Below are 12,789 nucleotides of genomic sequence, written 5' to 3'. Positions count from 1 at the left end.
ACAATTGTAATAAGATAACTATTTTTATAATTAAATAATAGATTCGATACCGCCCAAGCTGATCCAAATTTGAAAGTGCTACGCGAAGAGTGGGGAGGAAGCGTCGGAGTGGGGATATCCCCAGACGCGTTCAGCGGCTAGAGAATTTAGTTGGACCGCTTGGCGCAGATGGTCGCCACTGTTGCAGCTCGACGTTTGCCGACTCTGTACGTATTTCATGACAATATACCGCGGATCCGTCGGGATTTTCGCGTTTTTCGCGCCTCTGCGTCGTGACCGTCTGGTATTAGTGTGCGCCGACGATCTTTATCCGCGTTGAACAAGGGACGGCATGTCCACGAGTGTTCGTACAGATTAAAAATCAAGGAAATAACGGCTGAGAAGACAGTGGCCGTGCGTGTACCAGGCATGGAGTGGACTCAGTGCGCTCGTTTCAAATCGTTACGAGCCGTTACCGCAGTCTCCGTCGAGCCGAGGTGAGTTCCACCGACGTAAACACGCGCCTACGTGTTCCACACACGTCGTTTCACTTTCGAATGAAACTGTTAAATCGTTTCCGTGTCAACCTGTCGTTCCTTCGCGTTAACTATCGCGTATGACCTACTTGTTGTGCAAAGCTGTCATCCCTCGATTAGTGAATATTACGGACAAACCCTTCTGGTCGCTGCCGCCAAGTACCTACTTCGGCCAGTCTTTCACGGGTAGGTTTGTCACGCAAAAAACACAGCCGCGAGGAGGAGGGGAGAAGAAAGGAGAGGCAGAGAGAACGGAGAAGGAGCGTGAAACGGAAAGATCAAGCGAGAGCAACGAGAACAAGTTTGAAAACTAGCACTGCCAGTCGGTTGAACATCTGCGATTCCTAAAGTGCGTCCTTCCAAACACGGGAATGTTAAATAGCCTTCGCGCTTGATCAACTAACGGAGCCTTCTCGAATGATCTCTCTTGACCTGTCTCTTTCTTTCTTTCTTTCTTCCTCTTCCCTTCTGCTCTCACTATTTCACTCTTTTTCCCCCGTACCATCTCTTTCTCTCTGTTTCTCTCCTCGAGGAGAAAGGTCATCGGTCTCAAATTCATCTTTTGTCCACGCCTTTAGGCACACCAGTAGTAACACGCTACGACATATTTTAGTTCGGTTGCCTCCGACTCGTTTTAAATTACTCTATAGAAGCAGTTCGATACCTTTTTCGAACCCTCGATTCTCTTTTTTCTTTCCCTTCTCATGATCCTTCGAAATTTCTCAATGTCAAGTTTCACTACCCGTTACATCCTGTCGTGTCTGATTCCGACGGTCCGCGTCCCCTCGGTCCGTGTGTTGTGCCAATCCGTTTCTGTTTTTTTTTTTTTTTTTTAATAATCGTCTTGACAGTTCGCTAGTTGCTATGTTTGTTACATACGTGGAACGTTACACGTTTAGATATTTTAATTAACGACTGATTGGCATCCTTTGCTTCGTATAACGCGGTGTTTCTTAGACACCTAACGGCCGTGTTATACTCTGTTTCATTCGAAGTTTACGCGATCTCTACCTCACTTCACCGTGTTCGTTTTTTCAAACGTCAGGCCAGGAGAATTACGTAGGAGGAGTATTTCATAACGAGACCATTTGCATTGTTCCGCTTACCTGGCATTTTTAATAAATGATGATAAGAAAACGGTACCGCGTTTAATACAGCCCACCATTTACATTCTTTTTACGTATTCCCCCTTTCTTTCATTCTTTTTTTTTTTTACCGACTGTCCCACTAGAGAAGGTACCCTCGTTTCCTTCCTACAAAATTGTACCGTTGTATGCAAAAAGGGTCTTACGATTAACGTTGCAGGTTAATTTAGTTTCTTTCGTATGCAGTAAAAATTGGAAGATTGAGGGCATAGGTAGAGAAGAACAGCGAATCTAATTGTGCGTTTTATGCAAAATGGGCCCTCGGTGTCCTGAGGCCGTTCTCGCATCCAACAGTACTATTACGCGTATTAACTCTTTCTGTGGAACACACTCAAAACGTTTCAATGGAAACCAGCCCCGTCAACGAGTACGTTTCAATTACGAGATCCGTTCTTTTGAAAATATCATGGTAACCGGTAATCACGACCATCCAAGAACGACGAAAATGAAAAAGAACAATGCGTCTTTCCGTATTGAATATGAAATTTGTATGCGAAAATTAAAACGTCGAGCGAAAATCTGATAGACAAAACATTCTTTAATTTTCAACTTGCATTTTTACCCGGTTTATTTCCGTTATCACAACACGCATTAGCATTACACGATATAATCTCGCTTCGCTTCGGAAGTGGTAGCCGAGCTTTCTTCTTTTCAGTGTTTAATTTCACGATTTACTTGAAACAATTGCGCGTTCAGCGGCTCGGCAAAGGTCGAATATACAACTCCGTGTCGGAGGTCTATTTGTTTTATCTAGCCTGTAGCGGCAACCTGCTCCCGCATTATTTTGACAATAACGCCGTGCAACCACGCGAAGCAGACACAACTATATAGCTAATTTATGCAAAATGCAACCTTTCGTATGCTCGCCCACGGCAATGTAACGTGAGCGGTGCTCATTACATTATAACAAAATAATATTTAACGATTGTAATTGACCGTAACTACGAGTTGAATCTGATATAAAACGAAGAAAAATCGAATTACGCGTGACGCGTCGATTTGCATATATCGCGCCTCGCACATTCCCCTTCGATCGTTGCGTCACGGTTAAATGGATTCGTTAAGTAATTATCGTTGGTCGGAATTTCATGGGAAAAATATCAGTTAAATCCCTTTTACGATTATTACGGAGTTTCAAAAATTGTAGAATCGTTCGTCGAGCGTTTTATCGAACGATCGATATAAATCGATGTACGTCCAGTCGATAATGTTTCCCGCGTTTTTTCCAAGTCACGTGACCCGCTCGATCGAGATATTCAGTTTTCGTATGCGCAGCGCAGTTGCGCATAGCGCCAACACCGTTACGGAACGGTTTTGCTGTCAGTTTCTATTCGGCGGTTAATCAAACCACGTTCATTTTCCACGCTCGAACGGTATTTATAATCTGCCTTTCAAAACAAGCCCCGAAGCTTCGCGTTCGCTTTCCGTCTTCCGGTTGCCTTTCAATGCTAGCCGAAGCATGGTTTCCGATTTTACGATGGGACGCTGCCGCTCGTTTTATCTCTGGTCATTGAACCTCTACTTCGGAGAACACAGCGAGTCTATGTTCCGAGTTGTTTTTCCTTCGTTTTTCTTTCGGTTTTTACACGGTAGTGCATGACGATTGACCGGATTTGAAACATTGTGTTATGTGTGTGTTCACCGAACCTGTTCGTGCTCTTCGTGATCGGCGTTTTCGACCTAACCACGCAAGGTGAACGTCTTCATACTTCATTGGATACTGAAACGTTTCAATAAATACAGTAAGGTACGAGATAAATTATTAATTCTTAACCGTAGAATTGTGGCATTAAACTAGTACTCGCTCTCGAACGATTAAGGTTATCTATCAGCCATCTTTCAAAACCAGGGACACCTAACCTTTAAAAAAACCATTAAAAAATGATGGCGTTGTTAACATCGCGTTTATTACTGCTTCCGTTGAAATATGATACACGATCCATTTTTATACGATTTAACATTCGTTTGATTCCGTCAGCTGTTTTTATTCAAAAGACGAAACAATCGATCGAGAAGTACAATGCGCAGGCGTCGAATTATAAATTATAAAATTGATCATGTTTTGAAATTCGAAGAGTGCACACGATGGATCACGCGTGTTTCGGAAAACAAGCTATCTTCGCGAAGAAAATCCCTGAATATAAATTCAGTCATTGTCACGAGTCGTGAAAAAGCGGCCATGTTCGTTACGCCGAACGTGCATAGACAAATAGTGGAATCGAATCGCGACTTGTTACACGGCTAGCCATACATATACGTGACAGATACGCCGAGGGACGCGTTCAAATTTCAGCGGATGATTCACGAGGCGAATATAAGAAAACGTAGCTAGGATTTTTGTGTTTCGGTACCGTTGAAATTCAATCTGGTAGCGAGCGAGAGGAGAAATTTTCGGCCGGTGAAACCTCCGTATCGTTGATCGAAATCCCTGTAGTCTAGTAATTACATTAAGAACCGTTTGTCCCGGGGGTGAAATTAATTTTCCCTGAAAATCCGAGCCCCGCGACTCGTCTCGTCGCGTCTCGTTGAACCGCGTCTGAAACACGATATCCGTGGCTCTTGTTTCTCTCTGTACCCTTTGAACAGAAATGCCGCGCATATTGTTCGCGTCATCGTCTAATCGACTTACGTAGGTAGTCTAATGGTTTCGAGCGATTACCGGCCTTCTTTACCTGCGCCGGAAACGCTCGAGCGCTTTCTTAACGATTATTAATGTCCCTTAATGGCGTTCACTCGGTTCGGTAGCGAGATTACGCCGATTAACTCTGGTAATTGTTCTTGCCGTTTAAGTTGCTTTCGTTGGATTTCGAGATTGTTCGACTTTCGCCTGTTTTCACGTAATTCGAATTATACAGAAGTAGGAAACTTTTGAAATTGTTAAGATGTACTTCCTTTCATCCCCGAGGGAGGAGGATTGTTATTATCTCGTAATTAACGACGCAAGGGGTTGTGATTGACCGATTATCGAGTAACGTAAGTAGGCGAAAGGATTTATCACCGGTTGTCGGCCACCCTGTCCCAGTAATACAGTTCGGAAGTAAACACGTATCGTATCGTATCGTATCCTTATGACTCATGTTCTCGTTCGACTTTCGCGCGTGCCAAGGACAGCGTTCATTTACGGCACGTCCTTGCCAATTTTCGAATCCCGATAAGCCAACCGAGTGCCGTCTTCGATGACAAATCATTTTAACGAGCTACACACTTTACGGTTCGGTATCTAGTTTACAGTTTCTGTCTTCTCGTTGACTGACCTGGCCCTTGTCCATTTAGGAAATGGCACGAATCGCTCGACCAGTCAAGGTTCTACTCTCTTTCCAACAGATTTAACCTCGTAACACGAAAACTGATACCGTTTCAACCTTCATTTTTCTCTCGGGCTTTCGTGTTAATTCATACCGTGCTCCGGTTAATTAACTGTAATTTCCTCCTTTTAAGACGGTAGATAGTTTTTATTTAAAAATATCTTTAGTCCGATCATTCTTTCCCCATCTCCTTCAGAGTTTCCCGTATCATTTCCTTTTTATCGTCTCCCACACACGCGTTTCGCATAAAAGAGTTTCACGGAGGCTCGTAAAATCAGCCCTAAGGAGGAGACTTTTTTGCGAAGTGTGAACCGGAGGAATATCGTAGCAGTTGGTATACCGGCAACCGGAACAATTTTTGTCAGACCGATATCCCTGGTAATATCGGTTTCGATTATTAGAAGATTTGGGTTCGCATAAGAAGCCGTGAAATGGTCGGGCGACCCGAGACCATAAAATCCTGCTGGGTTGACGCGGTGGCAATCTGGCAAACATTCGTATGGTATTCAAACGGGTTCCGTGTGTGTCGAAAAGTTGCTGTTTGTTCCGCGTGTTTCTCGATACCCGGCCACCCTCTTTCCGTGGAGAAAGGGGGTCGCGAAAGTTTCTCAAAGTCTCCGCGTTTGCGGAACGCAAACGGCGAATGGACAAACTTTCCTCCTGCGAACGAGAATTTCAACTATACGTTGAAAATTTATATTCCGTCGCCTTTGGACCGGTAAATTTGTTTTTCGGAATCGACAAGTAGTTGGTAGGAATGTGTAATCGTTGCCAGTTTAGTCATGGATCAATAGAACGTTCGACCGATAAGTTTTCCTTAATTACTCATCTCTCAAAATATTACTCATCGCTTATCGCTCGTACACTTTGATCGAGGGAGAAAGTTGAAAGGAGAAATGGAAGGTGGTTTTTTCGCTCGTTAGTTTTCGTCCAGAGGATATTTGCCGTGTAGATTTTCGAGGCGGGGCTTGCTGCATGCCCTTTCTACCCGCAATTAGCATCGGGCCGTGTATTCGCGTCACGTATCCGCGGGATAGTTTCTTCGCACGCGACTCCACGCGAGACATCCTTTATTTTCCTGCGTCTACACCGTACACGAACGGGTTAGACCTCGGAGAAATTGCACGGGAAGCAACACGAAGGACGGATAGAATGAGAAATAGACGCATCTCGAACGAACGAGGAATGCGCTAGGCCTGATTTCTCTTCTCTGTAATTAATAAGGGTGGGTCAAATTATAGTTGTTTCAAAATCATCGAAATTCAAACCGCGTATCGCGAGCAACAAGAGGAAACAACGAATAGAATCTAGGAGAAAGATTTGGAAAAGAGCCTCGATGTCACGTAATCGAACGAACGGGGCCAGAGTTTCGATGTTGAAAGACAAAGGCATCTCTTCCGTCTTTTTCTGTAGAATTTGAAGAAGCCAACGGGTCGTAGCTTTGCGTACACGGGGTGTCGAATAAATTACCTCGCCGAATCGAAAGCTGTCCGTTCGCATCGAGAAAGAATTGGATTCGTTTCCGCGCCGATCCATCCAGCCATAAATAATACATCGGGAATATACAGCGAGGCATGGGGCTGGCGGGAAAGTGGGAAAACGTTGGAAGAAACGAAGCAAGATGAACGAGAGGAGACAGTATACAGGTTGATTTTTCGTTATTTAATTATTCTACAGAAACAATTAAACAGCGTGTGTATGGTTAGCTTCGATCTTTTCAAGGAACAACGCGCTTTTTTTCTTTCTTTGGTTTCCCTCGAACCGATGTGTGGCCTCTTTGTTACCGGCTCCTTTTTCTTGCAGAACTCTCTCCTCGGCGTCGATACACGTAACAGTAATTGCGCGTGGAACCCTCGCGAACGGTATTGCATTTTGTTGCAACCGATGAAATTGCTATGTTTTCCGTTAACCAAAGATAACATCTTCATCCGTATCTTTTTCTAGCACGTCTAGCGTACTTGTTTCAATGTATGTAAATTACAACGGTGCACAGTGGAACAAGTACTTAAAAAGAAATTGAAAAAAAAAAAAAAAGGAAGAAGGTCATTTTTGAAGCAAGTAGCTTGTAGTTTGAGAGTGTCTGCACGTGAGGGTAGTTTGCATGTGGAAGAGTGCAGGGGTAGATGGTTGGCATTATAACGTCTGCCTGTAAGGATCCGGGCAGATTGAAGAGGGCTTCCGTCGCGCTTCGTATAACGCGAAAACCGTTCGAAAGTTAATTCGAAATTTATTCATGGACTCTGCGGGACCACTAGGTGCCACCTCCGCTATATACGTCTGGACATTATGTAGCTACTCGTGGCCCGAACGTGCTGTATTCCTTGTGTTAGGCCTACTCGCGTCGAAACGAGGGTGAAGACTGAGTTAAAAAAAAAAAAAAAAAAAAAAAAAAGGAACAAACCGACCTTCCATGAATACGTAATTTTATTACGATTAAGAATTAAGTCTCGTCGATCGATCGCGGCTCCTTTCAAACGAGGCAGTCGTTTGAAACTCCCTTGTAGCATCAGTTAACGCATCCTGCATGACATTTTTTTTCCAAACTTTTCTCAATCTTACGTCATAAAGAATCTGTGTTTCGAAGGAAAAATCGAGAATTTATGGAGGCGCGGATCGAAGGGTCGTTTGCCGTTAGGGAGGAAACGGAGAAGGGGAAACGTTAACATTTCCCGCCGTTTCAGATTCGAAAAGTTCGCGGTGGGCCGGGTAAATGTTCGCGAAACAAGGAAACGGTCCGAGACCTGGATTTTATCGGGGAGATTTAGGTATTTCGAGTAGGTATTCAGATTTATACGCGAAACTCCCTGTTATTGCGGCCGTATATCTCCTGTGTATCCAGAGGGCCAGTTCGACGAGCGTTTTCTTTCATGAAAACGACAATCCCAAAAGTACACGGTATCGCGTGCAGAAAGATATCTGCTTGCTCGTAAAACCGACGATATTACGCGCGAAAGATTGGAGAAAGGGAGAGAGAGAGTTTGCTTGGTCCTTCGATGGAAGAGGAACGCTTATACGTTTTCCCAGAGCAAACGAGAGGAGAGTTCTCATAAAATCAACCTATGTCGATATAACAGCCGATAGATTTACAGCGTAGTAATAATAAAATCTAAGAAATACGAGCTTTCTACGAGGATCTATTAAAACGTCCTGACTTCTGGAAAACTGACAAGAATCGATACTTTGCGGAAGGTCACTGTTATTAATAGAAAATCTGTCAATTGCAAAGACTTGCAATTGATCGAGTTAGCTGAATCCGTTGGTCCGATCAGTCGTGGAGGATAAACATATGTCTTACGTCGGCGTAACGTAACGCGAGCGATTACGAGTGTATTGCATAATTTTCCTTCATCGAGATTTCAAAGGATATTTTCTCTCGGACTCCGCGAGGCAAAACGCAAGTTCGAATGGTAATTGTAGCTTCGGTTACTCGCTTTCAGCAGTTACTTTCTTCCATAGACGTAGGTGCGAGCATCGATACGCTGTATCGATTTTCACGCGGAAGGGTTAATTCAGTGTGGAGGATCGTAACCCCTTCCGTATCCACTTTCGAAGGGACGATCTACCTTATAGCAGAGAATTTGTGTAATGGATGCGGTTAACTGGTTTGCTCTAACTCGAGATTGCCTTCTCGATACCTAACATCCTTATTGGTGTTTGGCGTTGAACGCTTGGAACCGCAACACATTTCCATCGGTGTCTTTTGAGCCAATCAGCGAATATCCGCGAAATCGTGTGCCATACAACCGTTGTTCTTCGCACTTTCTCGCTTCCGGTATTTATCAGCTGCGAGCAAACGCCACAGGTAGCTCGATGCTTTTCTCTCATCGAGTGGCATCGTGGCGAGAGGTCGCGGCACGCTCTTGCGATAAGATGAACGAGCACGAGCAGAAAAAAAGAAACACCGAATGAATCAGAGACGAAGAAAAAAAGAGAGAGAGAGCGAAGGCATAAAGGGCTAGGGACTTGAACGAAACGAGCTACCGTTGTTATTTCTAGACGAAGATTCAGTTTCCGGCCGCGGTACCAATTTGTATAATTACTGTTTTCTCTGAAAGCAGCTTCTCTCTGTTCTCTTGTGTTCAGAAAAAACTTTTCACCCTTGTTCCCTTTCGTAAGAAGTCCCTTTGACTCGGATCGTGGCGTTCCATAATTTCGAGTCTTTGCCTCGACTTTTTTTCGATGTTTCTCATTAGTTCCATTATCATAATTGCTCGGTCGATCGAACGAGCAAAGATGCATCTTTTAAAGTAAATAGGGTAGAATGTAAACGTTAGCATAGCAGATACTCTTGAGAATTGTTAAATATTGCCGATCGATTTGCAAGTATCAGAGGCGAACAACGAAAGGGTTAATTCGGAGTATCGGGAATCGTGCACGAAGCCCGCTTACGTATCGATGGCTATCTAAGAGAATAGATGCCGATTAGGAATTCTCACGCATGCCCGAACAAGAGAATCCTCTCTCGTTATTCGTTATTTGACTCCGCGAGTGGCTGATGTTATCTTTCCAGAACCGTCTGCATGGTTTATACCGTACCGTAGCTAAAGGGTTAATCGTTAGAAAATCCTCGTAGGCCAATAGATCTTTGGACGTTCGAATACGTAGAAAGGTAGCTTTCATCGTAACTTAACTAAATTGCTCGTCAAAGGGATGCGCGGAGCTGTAACAATTTCTGAACTGATAGCTGGCAGCGTGCTTCCTGTTAGCCAGTCGTCCTCTTTGCGAAGAACGGGCATCGTTGTAGACGTTTCGCCCGCGGTAATTGCAGAACGGAACGTTACACGGTCCACCCCTCCATCCGGTTTTTCATTTGGCCCCTTTTAGTGTCGACCTTAAAATAAACTTTGTAGCCCTGCGTCGCGCGGTCCCGCTCTTCCGTTCCTTCTTCGTTCTTCGTTCTTCGTTTCCCTTTGCTCTCGTCACGGCAAGTCAGCCGAAGAAGAGACGAGACGGCAAGGAAATGAAAGGAGGGCGGAGGTGGAGGAAAGCTTCGCTTCGAGAGACACCCCAAAGAGTTACAGCTTTCAATTTAGTACTGCAAACACTCGCCGCGAGTTAATATCTGCCTTCCATTTCCTCTTTTAACCTCGTCAACGGCGACCCGCGAACCAGTCCGACAAACTTGTCGTCGTCGGCTCGAGATAAGTCGACAACTTTGTCGAGCTTGTTGGTTCAACGACAACGAACCTCTCCCACAGGAGAAACGATTCAATCGTGATCGTCGCTATAACTAAGTGTATTCATTGGGAAACTCGAAGATGTTTGAAAAGCAGCAACCATTCGATAATACCTGCCGCGAATTAGTGATCACGGTGTTGCAATCCTCTACTTTCCCAAGATTCACAGTTATTCTAAACATTCTTTGAACAAATCGCTCGTAATGCACCAGAAGTCTCTATTATATCTTGCTAGACAGTTGGACGAAGAATCTTGCCCGTAGCACTAGCTACGTCTAACATACTAAACGGCAGATTACGATATCGTTGGGAGGATAAACCGCTCGGAGGGACGCGTTTAAAGGCGTCACGTATAATAAACAGGTGCGAGGGGTTGATCGGTAGCAATGCGTCAAGAGCGTGGCTGTTGTTACAGGTCGCAGCGTAGCCGGGAGGATGTGATGGAGGATGCGAAGAAGAGGAACGCGTGAGATCGTGATCGCCCGAAGATGGCCGCGACGTCGGTTGCTCTCGTTTCAACGTGATCCCTGGAGGCAAGCAGGCAACACGAGGGAGGGACCGAGGGATGCATTGAGAGCTCGCGAACGGCGGCGAGCATCAGAGAGAGAAGCAGAGCCAGCCGAAATAAGCGATGGAGGATGTACGAGGTTCACCTGCGCGTCGCCTCTCGCAGCTCCTCGACCCGATCCAAAGGCTGGCCACCGATTTCGGCTCAAACTCGGCCCCTTGTAGCCCGAGGCTCGGTGTGCGTGCTCACGAGCCGAGTTCCGCGGGCATCGGTCAAGCTGGCGGAGCCGAAAGCAGTCGAAGACAGCAGCAAGCCGGGCCGGAATCGAGTCGTGGCAAGGCTGGCGGAGCCGAGAGTCCTCGATTATGGCCGCGTCAGTTTCGTCAAGCTCCAGCACCACCGCCCCGACCCAGACACGCCAACAATGCCAACAACAATAACAACAACAACAACGTCGCCTCGGCCTCGGCAAGTCTTCAGGCGCCTGTGCACAACAGGGACTCGCCGTACGTGAACGTTCCCAACCTGTTGTTCCAAAAGGACAAAGGATTCGCGGAGGCCGCGAGAAGCGCAGGATACGTCGAGCTCAGGGACACGAAGCCAAAGTGTAGCCCGTACGATTTTACGTCAGACTCGAGCGGACACGTCGAGTACACGGACAAACGAACGTTCGCAGCGCAGACCGACTTGGACGCGAGCGCAAGCTGCTACGACAGCAAGGATCTCGCCTCGGTGGCTAGGTCCAGGTCGAATTTTGATCCCGGACCAGCGTTACGGGGACATTTCGATCGAGCCTACTCGTTCTCGGGAAGGCAACCGGATCAAGCTGGTAGATTGTTCGCGGAAAATCGGTTGTACGTGGAATCGAGAAGCGTGGCGGTTGCGGCAGCGGCAGCGGCAGCGGCTGCTGTGGTTACCTCGGACCCGAAGAAGGAGAAGCTCGAGAGCAGACCCGCTTACGGTTCCTCCAAGAGCTTCGATGGATACTCGAGCGCCGTGGAGGAGCTTAATTGGCAGGAGAGGTGCCTCGAGCTGCAACTCGAGCTGCACAGAAGCAGAAGCCAGGCCACCAGGGTGCGAGACATGCTTCGCGAGAAGGTCAGTCTCTTTGCTTTCATTTTCTTCCTTTTTTTCTCTCCTCCTTTCTTGGAGTCGTTGAAATTTTGCGATTATAATCAATCGGATAATGTTGATCGCGTTACCGCTGTAGAAGCTGTTACGAGATGTTGACGAGATTTCGCTCGCCCTATATTTTCCGGCAAGCCCAGTGGGACCGATCCCGTGCGACAAACGATCCGTGACTAAACCAATAAGCCACCCCTTCTCGATAACCATTTTCTTCTAACCGGTGCCGCCTGGCGTTTGACAATCGAACGCACTCCTTCCCGTTCAATCCTTGCACGCGATCTTTCAATTCGCGCTATGTTACATGATATTTGAAATTCGTACTTGGAGTGGTCAAGTAGCTCGTTTGACCCGTTCAAATTGATTACGATCGAGGAAAATGATAAAGGAGGAGTTAGAGGTGGAAAGTGTGCTCGTTACGATCCTGGAACAATTTATATCGTTGACGGTCGGGTTTTATCCGACACTCGACATACGTCAAACGAATTGCTGGGGGATTTGGGTGGGTGGACGGGGTTGAATCGTGCGAGGGATGGGGAAAATACCGGTTTACGTACATACGTCTTTAGTATGCACGGTCACGCGTTACGATTTAACGCGACCACCCTAGATAAGGCACATAGCCGTCGCTATGGAGGAGCTCTGGAATGGTCTCCTTGCTTCTTCAGAACCCCTCGTGCCTCTTAAACGGAATTGAATCACTTATCCGGATGAGCAGACTCCACGGCCACCGCTTAACTCCTTGTTTTCTTCCTGTCTTTCTTTCAATCAGACGAAACTCTCTCTTCTAATGCTCCATTCTTTTCTAATGAATCGTACGCTTCCTTTGCTTCGCCCACACTCGAGAGACAATGATATATTTCAAGTAGAATAAAAATATATTCTTTGTTGCCGATTTAAATGTGATTTCGACGAGGCGGTAACAAAGACGACTGCTTTCTTATCGTGAAAGCAGTTTTTACTTTCAATTCGCTCCAGGATCGTTGTCCTGATCGATTTGTATACAGCTACCGG

The 12,789-nt window shown here is 45.9% G+C and overlaps 1 protein-coding gene across 12 annotated transcripts in view; it reads left to right on the top strand.

Annotated features, from left to right (window-relative positions):
* The first annotated feature begins 64 nt into the window (after window positions 1-64).
* LOC117608569 (uncharacterized protein CG43867) overlaps window positions 65-12,789 on the top strand; it is a 71,753-nt gene continuing 59,028 nt past the window's right edge. For 9 of the 12 annotated variants that reach the window (XM_034333891.2, XM_034333899.2, XM_034333894.2 and 6 more), the window contains exons 1-2: window positions 213-476; window positions 10,558-11,748. In XM_034333891.2, coding sequence (XP_034189782.2) covers window positions 10,774-11,748 — 975 coding nt within the window. In that variant the 5' untranslated portion in view covers window positions 213-476; window positions 10,558-10,773. The other 3 variants (XM_034333888.2, XM_034333889.2, XM_034333890.2) reach the window with 3 other exon arrangements.

This window comes from Osmia lignaria, chromosome 2, assembly GCF_051020975.1.
Source record: "Osmia lignaria lignaria isolate PbOS001 chromosome 2, iyOsmLign1, whole genome shotgun sequence".
NCBI classification, from domain to species: domain Eukaryota; kingdom Metazoa; phylum Arthropoda; class Insecta; order Hymenoptera; family Megachilidae; genus Osmia; species Osmia lignaria.
This window is presented reverse-complemented; position numbering and strand designations above follow the sequence as displayed.